Here is an 8,849-nt window from a genome sequence, read left to right on the forward strand (position 1 = left end):
GAAAGAAAAAGAAAAAAAGAAAAAAAAAAAAAAAAAGAAAATACATTTACCTCATTACTTACTTTAAATTGAACTATTTTATTGTTGGCTTGTAGCGAGGTGGGATAGAAGAAATAAAGATAGGTAGAAAAGAGACCAAAAAAGTAATTTTAAGAAAAACTGCAGCTTCAAGACACAAAACTATCCAGGATTCTACTGCCTCTTTCCCTCCCAGGCAACTTAGGGCAAAACAACTCCTCCAGGTCTTACAGACCCAAAAGAGCCGTAAGGAGGGCCTGGCTCTTCTGCCCACAGACCTCGTCCTCAAGGAAGTGGCAGAGGAGGCAGCAGCGTCGCTCTAGACTCCAAACACGCAGCCGGCTTACCTTCTCCCCAGCCAGGAAAGGGCAGCCTGAAGACTCAGGAATTCACACCCCATCGATCTCCGATCTCCGCCCGGAAGACTGGAAGACGGAGCCCCTCACAACCCTGCCTCTCACAGGCCGCACTCTGTTCTCTTCGGGTTTGGATGCCTTCGCTGTGTATAATAGACCTTTCTGTGCCTCTCACCGACGCATCCTATAATTCTTTTCCATGACCTTGCCAGTAGAGTGAGATAAGGTCCTCATCTCCTCTATGAAGCGCCTTCTTGGGCCTCATTAAGTGACAGTAAAAATTCTTTATATATTCAGGATATTAGAAAATTATATGGCTTTAACACTTAGGTTTAGGTCTGTGTCTTTTCAAAACTGCTTTCACATGGTTACCCAGTAGTTCCAGCACTGATTATTGAAAAGGCTCTTCTTTCTTCCCCTGAGTTGTCTCAGGCCCTACCATGTGTTACAGTTTATACCTAGATGTCCCCCAAGTCTCTTGATTCATGGGTCGGGGGAATGGAGGTTGAGGTTGAGTAGTGGCTGGATCGTGGGTGTAGTACTGGATTAGTTCATTGATTGGTTTTACATAGTTCTAGGTTTAGATCATGAACTTACAGAAGAGGAAAGACACAACCTTGGTGTGGGTGACCGCAGCTGATAGGCTTCCAGCTGGATGAAATCAAAAGGGAAAAAAGGCTCACTGCTTCCTGCCTGCCCTGCCGAGGGAATGCCACACTCCTCTGCCATGCCATGCTGCTTTGGAGCCAGCCAACTATGGACTGAAATTTCTACAAACTGTGAACTAAAACAAAGCTTTCATTCTTTACTATGTCCCAGCAACAAGAAAGCAAGTAAGACACCATAAGTCAACTAACTGCAAATATATGAGTTTCTTTCTGGACTCAATTTTATGCCATTGACTCAGGTCTCTAACCTTATCCAAGTGCTATGCACATCATCTTGATTATTATAACTTTGAAATTGATAAGTGTGTGTCTTTTTTCTTTGTTAAAGAATATTATAACTATTTTGGGTCCCCTAAATATCCATATGCTTTTTTTTCTGTCCTTTCATGACACACAGTGCCATTATTGCCTTTCAAAATACTTCTTGGTTCAAACACTTATCCCATCATTCTTGCCACTGTACTGAAGCAGTTCTAGGAGCACTCTTTTTTTTTTTTTAATGTATTTAATACAGGGTCTACAGGATCTCACTACACAGCTCAGACTCGTAGTGATCCTCCTGTTTTCAACCTCCCAAGACTGGGATTACAGGTGCGCACGCCCATACCCAGTCTCAATCACCATTTAGATGCGTCCTGGGGGCAAGGCTGGCATGGCATGCCAGGAACTGAACCCCGTCTGCTGAGCTATCTGGCCAGCCCTTAGAAGTCCTCATTCATGAGCATCTTTAGCTGCAGTGTAGCTGCCTGTATGTCTTCAATTGATTTAAATGTTTCCCTTTCATGGTCATTTTGACTTTGAAGAAGAGCCAGAAGTGGCAAGATGCCAGATCCGGTGGCTAAGGTGGATGAGGACACAGCATCATGCTTTCAGGAGTGGGCCTTCTTGCTGACTAGCACCTGGAAAGAGCACTCACCATATATTTTTATCACACTTCATACAATTAGCCCATCATATTCTGCTACAACAGCCTGCCTGATAGGACACTGTACAGCAGGTTTGTAACTGTCCCTCTCTTCCTTTTCTGCATCTGCTATCTGATTGTCATCACTACAACAGCCCCTTTGCTATAGGGTATGTGTGCAGGAAAACTCAAGAAAAAGTTGATACAAAGACAGAAGGACTAGATAAATGAAACTCTATTTCTCCCAATTAGTGTTCTGGGCTACCACAAATACACAGATGCTGGCATAGTGGGGTTTGAGAAGAATGACCTGTGAGGCAGAGCTGGGCTGGACACAAGCTTCGCAGTCAGCTCACCAGGGGTTAGCCTACCTTGTGCACACCTTGTGCCTCCCAGAGAGCCCTGCTCCTTCCCTCCTGGCAGCCCTGTCATCTCTAGGGAGCCAGGTCAGGACATGAATATCCTGGACTTGCTCACACCAAACCTCCTCTTACTCCAGTCTACATAGAACCATGTACATCCCTGGCTCCAACACTTACTAACTGTGTAACTTCAAAAAGCCACTGAATCCCTCTGATTTTCATCTTAGGAAAACAGATGCAGTACCCGTATCATCTCCTATGCTTGCCAGGGGTTAAATCGTGTGCTCCACGCACAAGGCTTGAGCTGTGCTCCCCCAGCTTAGGTGAGGTTGCTCCGCTCTCTCCTTTGACCTCCCACTGAGTCCTGCTGGCAGGACTCCTAGCAGCCAGCTAGCCAGCACAGGGGAAGCAGGCTACACTCTCATTTCACTGACAAATTCAACCACAAGAACCTACTGAATCAAAAAGAATAAGAACTAAGTCCTGTTAAAGCTTTTGGGGAAAATATCATTTTTCATCCAAAAGAGACAAATAAAACTTTCTAATTCCGTATTTATCATAGCAACACTAAAATTCATTGAATCTGTTTCCTTAGGGATTTACAAAACCAAATAAAAATGCAGAAGAGGCACATTTATAAGAAAGTAAAGTTCTCAACTTATTTGTCATATCCTACCCAACAAAGTGAGCACAGCTATGCACCTAGAGCCCCTAGGCGCGTTATGGACAAGTCTTTGTCCTAAAGAAGAAAACCCACCTCGCTACTGAAGAACTTCTCCAGGATAGCCAGGGCACGGTCTCTGCGGTCCTCATCAAGGGCGACTTCGTACTCAGCCTGGCCAAGAGACAGAGGAAAGGGAAACGGCAGTTGTCTTCACCAGCGAGGTCGCCACGCTCCCAAGTCTGCGGCTGATGGGCCTGACTTGGCAGCTTCAGGGCCAGGGAGGCGTGCTACAGTCTTTCTTTGGCACCCTGAGGGCTGCAGGAGGCTAATGTTTTTTTTTGTTTTGGTGCTGGGGACTGAATCTGAGGCCTTGCCATCCTGAGCATCTGTCCTGCCAGTGAGCGACTTCTCCAGTTTAGAGAGGGGCTAGTGAGGTGGTGGAACAGTGCTCGTGCCCTGCTGCTTTCTAGCCCCTGAGTAGGGCTACACAAAATGGGCTAGTCAACAGCATCCCAGAACTCTCCAGTCACTTGGGAAGCTGAATCAGAATTCCTACAGGAAGCCAAAGCTGGTGATACCCAAGCAGGAGTGGGCTACAGTGGGGGTTGGAGGCATCAGGGACGGGACCACAGGATCAAACAATGTCCTTCAACCACTGTCAGAGAAAAAGAAATCACTTCCATAAGCAGCTCCTTAAAACTCTAGGAGATGTTCCAGGCTTGGAGGGTCTCATGCAAATGGGGAAGTGAATTTTATCCCACAGGGATTTTGCTCTTGCCAGAGAAGGGTTCCAGTCAGCAGCTCAGAAAGATAGAGGTGGCAGCAGGGTGGGACTACTCGGGATGGCTCCATCTCAGTGCACAGTGCACTGTGGCCAAACTATGCTGCTGAGGTCACCATACGCATCCCTCCCGATAGCTGCTCTGCAGATACATAAGCTCCCAGAGTGGCCACCAGGCCAGGCCAGCAACAGCGCTCACACCCAGCCATGGGGCCCACTGGCAGGCAGAGAGGCAGAGTATCCTGCAGGGGCTGGAGAACCACGTCAGAGCAGAAGACATGTTCCCTGAAGCCAGTGTGGGAGCTTGCCCTCCCTGAAGGATGGCCCTCCCCATTTCGACCTTCCTGGCCAGACGCCACCCTCAGCCCTTCGTATCTCCTCCCTACTGCTTCTGGCTCTCTAGCTGAACCCAGATGCTATCATTCATTCAACAAACACTGAGCAAGGACCAGGTGAAGTAGGGGGAAATGGCTGAGACTCAGTCTCCCTCTGGAGAACCCACATGTCCTTGTCCCAAAGTGGCCTGAGCAGTGAGTGCTGCACAACAGTGTCACCGTGTTCTCTCTGAGGACACACCACTGCCATAAAGAAAATGAAAACAAAACCCATCACCACAGTCAATTGGTTGTCACCAACAGATATAATGGTAACAGCAGAACAATTCACCCTAAAACAGAGCCCTAACAACACCGTTTAGCCATTTTAACATAAAAGGATAATTTTAGGGTCCTAAATTTTAAAAATCCATCAGAGTTCAGTAAGCATATTCCACTACATAGAAATTGGTATCCACATTCTGCCCCTGAAAGAAGCAGCACACCCCACTGCACCAGAACCCTAACTGTAAGATGAAAGGATTACAGGTGTGGTGACACACACATGCAATCCCAGTGCTCTGAGGCAGGGGGCTTCAAGTTCAAGCCCAGCCTGGCCAACTTAGTGAGGCCAACTATCCAAATAAAAAATAAAGGGTTGGGGTTGTAGCTCCACACAGAGACCCTGAGTTCAATTCCTAGCACAGAAAAAAACTAAACAGCACAAAGAGAATCATTCCATTTCTAAGGTTTGTTTTTTGTTTTGTTTTGTTTTGTTTTGTTTTTTTTTTGCAGAACTGGGGATTGAGCTCAGGCCCTTGCGCTTGCCAGGGAAGCGCTTATTCCACTGAGCCATCTCCCCGGCCCTCTCCATTTCTAAGTTTTATCTTAGTCAAATGATAGTGCCAAAAAGCAAAAGCCTGGGGGAGTGTCAGGGGTTAGGAAGCAAATGATAAGGGAGCCTCAAGAATCTTATAAAGCATGATACAGAAAAGAGCAACAAAACTCAAGGATGCAAGACAGTCTTTTGCCTCAGTGCATATCTGCTGACATGACTGGGGTGCACAAAGGAAAGACAGAAAGGGTCAAAGTCTGGAGATAGATAACTAAAAGCAAGTGATCTCCTCTGCTGAATGCCAGCCACTTTCTCCTGGGCAGTTACTTGGGCATTTTTGAAACTACAGGCTCACTAGTAGTAGTCCTAACTCTTTCTCAAATAGTAACTCTCCAACAGGTCACATGAGAACACCAGAAACTGCCCAGAACACAGTGAAGCCGTATGAGCTGAGGTGCCTCACAGGAGCTTGGGGTCAGGCACCTGAAGCTACGTGTCTACACCCCAAGGGGCTACCCTGCATGTGCTGAAGAAGTGTGCTGTCTCACTTCCCCTGGTGCCTTCACATGTGCCAGAGAACAGTGCAGACCCATCAGTGCATGGTGGGACTCTAATCCTGCAGTACAACACCCCAGAAATGCCATTTGTACTGGCCGCATTTCCCTACCAACGTGACAGTGTGACATCAAGATCACGGGTCCATTCACTCTACGTCATTGTCCAACGTCATCATTTTTAAATTTTCAAAAGCACAAGTTCGGGCCATCTCTCCCAAGACGATCACTTACCACGGCATCGAGGAATTCAACATGCTTCTTGAGATCCGCCCGGGTGTCACAGAACTGCCTGAAGAGGAGCCTCCCTATGGGCTGCTTGTCACAGAGGCTGCTGTAATCCTTCTCTGGGGGAAGAAGGGCAAGAAACGAGCAAGCAGAGTGCTGGCGTCCACCAGGGTGGCTCTGACCCTGCCGAGGCTTTTCACTTGATAGGATAATGCAGAGAGCAGGGCTCCTATATAGGGTTCTTTCAACAGGTATTCTGTTTGCAATTTATACGGGATCACCAGGAATGTTTCAAATCCTCAGGCAGAGCCAGGGACAGCTAGCAGAGCCTGTCAGGGTGTGTGGGGGCTGGACGTGAACCAGCCTGTTCCCCAAAAGCCACAGCATGGGCTATGGGCTTTCTCTAAGAGGCCACCTTGGGTACAGCACAACCAGCATGGGTGTGAATGTTCTATATTTTCACAAGTTATGAATATTACATGTGCTTAATGACCTTTCTAATTGCTCTTGGTTGATTTTGAAATTTTTTTTAAAAACTAGATAATACTATATCCCTTATCTTACTTCAGTGCTTTTTTATGTATTTGGTACAGGGTCTCACTATGCAGCTTGGACCTGAAGTGATCCTCCTGTTTTCAGCCTCCCCAGCACCCTTATCTTACTTTAAACAGTGATTTTGTTCTGGAAAGATGGCCTTAATGTTTGGTCAATATATCAAAAAGCATTTAAAATAGAACTTTTAGTTAGGCATGACAGTCCACACCTATAATTCTAGCCCTCTTGGAGGCTGAGGGAGGAGGGCCACAAGTTCAAGTCCAATTTGGGTAATTCAGTGACTTAGTGAGACCATGTCTCAAAATAAAAAATAATAAAAGGACTGATGGTGTAGCTTGGCACAAAGGCCCTGGGTTCAATTTCAAGCACTGAAAACTAATTAAAATTAAATTTTCATGTTAGATTACACATGAGCAAAAATGCCAGCTGTTTTTCTACCAATAGCTTTCAAGTGAAATGGCCTAACATGTTCGGGTTCCACAAAGTGACTCCAAACCAGAGGAATTAAAATTCATGAAGACCAGAGCAGTGGTGCATGTCTGTAACCATAGCTACTCAATAGGCTGAGGCAGAAGAATCTCAAGTTCAAGGCAGCCTCAGCAACATAACGACATCTAGGCTCAAGAAAATAAATTTGAGTCATTTGTAGAACAGGTGATCTTGAACCACAGTGCTGAGTGAAATAGATCAGAGACAGAGGGCTAAATATCACATGATTTCTCTTTTACAGAAACCCAAAATACAAGTAACTGGAGGAGCAGAATAGTAGAGAGACAGTGGGAAACAGGTAGGTGGGTTTCACAGTGATGGGAGGGACATCTGGGGATGCGGGGGGAGGAGGGAAAAGGGGAGCAAAAATTATCACAATCAACACAAATATGCACTAATTCACCAGGTGCTGTGATTCACCAGGCAAACCTGGGCTAAAATTTTAATAATAAAATGCATGCAAAGTGAGCAAGCAAAAACAAATCTCTCAATTAAAGGATTTATTATGCCAAGTAATTCTAGGAATCCAAACAGTCCTAGCTTTCTTTCACTCAGGGCTGGAGATTGAACCCAGGGCCTTCACACTAAGCCACATTGCCCTTTTTATTTGATTTTGAGATTGGGTTTCACTGAGTTGCCCAGGCTGGCCTTGAACTTGGCACGCTTGTGTCTCAGCCTGCAGGGTAGCTGGGACTACAGGCCCATGCCACTGCACCCTGCTAACTCAGTGGGACCACTGAGTCTGTACATGGAAAGGTCCAGGTGAGGATGTGAACATTTGTCTGCCAGGGCACAGCTGCTTGCTTCAACAAACCTCACAACAGTTTTTTAAAGATTCTACAACCTATTTTGTCCAATTTGACCATTCCATGTTATTTTAAAAAATAAGTACACTTTAAAAAGAGACACAAAGCCAGCGTGCATGTGAGGTTTTTGAAACAGTGACTATTGTCAAAACTTTCCTCCCTAACCAAAAATTCAGAAGCACAAGATTTGGGTGAGGACAGAGACCTACACTCAGGCCTGCCTTCTTTGACTCCCAGATGCCTGTGGAAATGACCAACAGTAAACAACTGAAACGTAAGGAATGAAAGCCACATGCAAAGAGTAAGGCACCCTCAGGAGTCTGAACTCTGGACTACTTGGAAGAGGGAAAGAGGATGGCACAGGATCCCAGGCCAAGGCCAGGACCACGGCCCTTTTTCAGGCTGAAGAACACTTTGACAATGGCTGTGGCCAGGAGACACTTAATACACAAGGTCCTTAGTGTAAGCAGAGGAACCAGCTCAGATCCCAGACAGTAGGGAGAAACACCTTTGCAGTGTCTGATTCACAACTGTGTTTGTGATTTTACTGTGTGCCACCCTGGTCCCCACTGCTTCCCTTCCTAGGAACTCAGGAGGCGTGGGGGACAGGAAAGAAGGGTTATTTAGAGCTGGCTTTGTCTCTCTTTCTTTGGGTGTACAAGGGCCTCTACTGGAGGGAGAGGGAGGAAGACGAGAAGACCACATACAGGACGCTCCTGTGAACCTGACCTCCCTGACCTGGACGGGCGCCTTCAGATCCCTTTCTGATGGATATGCCAGTTTCTGACCCAGGCCACAGTTTCTATCTGTCTACCTGAGCTGAGGAGGGGAGGGGTGGAGTTTATGCCCTCAGCAGGAGGAAGTCTGGGGAAGCAGTTTTTCTCTAAAAGAAAAAAAGCCTAGCCTGTGGTGCTACATGATTGTAATCCCAGCACTATGGGAGGCTGAGCCCAGCCTGGACAACTTAAGAGATATTGTTTAAAGGGAAAAAGAAAAGAAAAAGATCAGAATTCTTTTAAATTTTATTTATTTATTTATTTATTTAGTGGAACCGGGGATTGAACTCAGGCCCTTGTGCTTGCCAGGCAAGCACTTATTCTACTAAGCCATCTCCCTGGCCCCAAGATCTGAATTTTTAACCTCTCATTTAAAATTTCTTTTTTCTATGCATTAGATTCCACATACTATGAAAAGTACTACAAATCACAAAAATGTATCGCAAAGTGTATCTCCAAAGTGGGGCACAGGGGCTGGTGAGATGGCTCAGTGGTCTAGAGCACCTACTTAGAACAAGCTCAGCAAAGCACAGGGACCG

General features: G+C 46.1%; 1 protein-coding gene across 2 annotated transcripts in view; it reads right to left on the reverse strand.

Annotated features, from left to right (window-relative positions):
- The window catches only part of Grk4 (G protein-coupled receptor kinase 4), a 67,056-nt gene that overhangs the window by 41,882 nt on the left and 16,325 nt on the right, over positions 1-8,849 (reverse strand). For both annotated transcript variants that reach the window (XM_023700028.1, XM_023700025.1), the window contains exons 3-4: positions 5,691-5,803; positions 3,066-3,143 (exon numbers count right to left, since the gene is read on the reverse strand). In XM_023700028.1, the coding sequence (XP_023555796.1) occupies positions 3,066-3,143; positions 5,691-5,803 (191 nt within the window). The remainder of the gene's footprint in view (positions 1-3,065; positions 3,144-5,690; positions 5,804-8,849) is intronic.

The sequence above is a fragment of the Octodon degus genome, unplaced genomic scaffold (assembly GCF_000260255.1).
Source record: "Octodon degus isolate 3935 unplaced genomic scaffold, OctDeg1.0 scaffold00006, whole genome shotgun sequence".
Lineage (NCBI taxonomy): Eukaryota > Metazoa > Chordata > Mammalia > Rodentia > Octodontidae > Octodon > Octodon degus.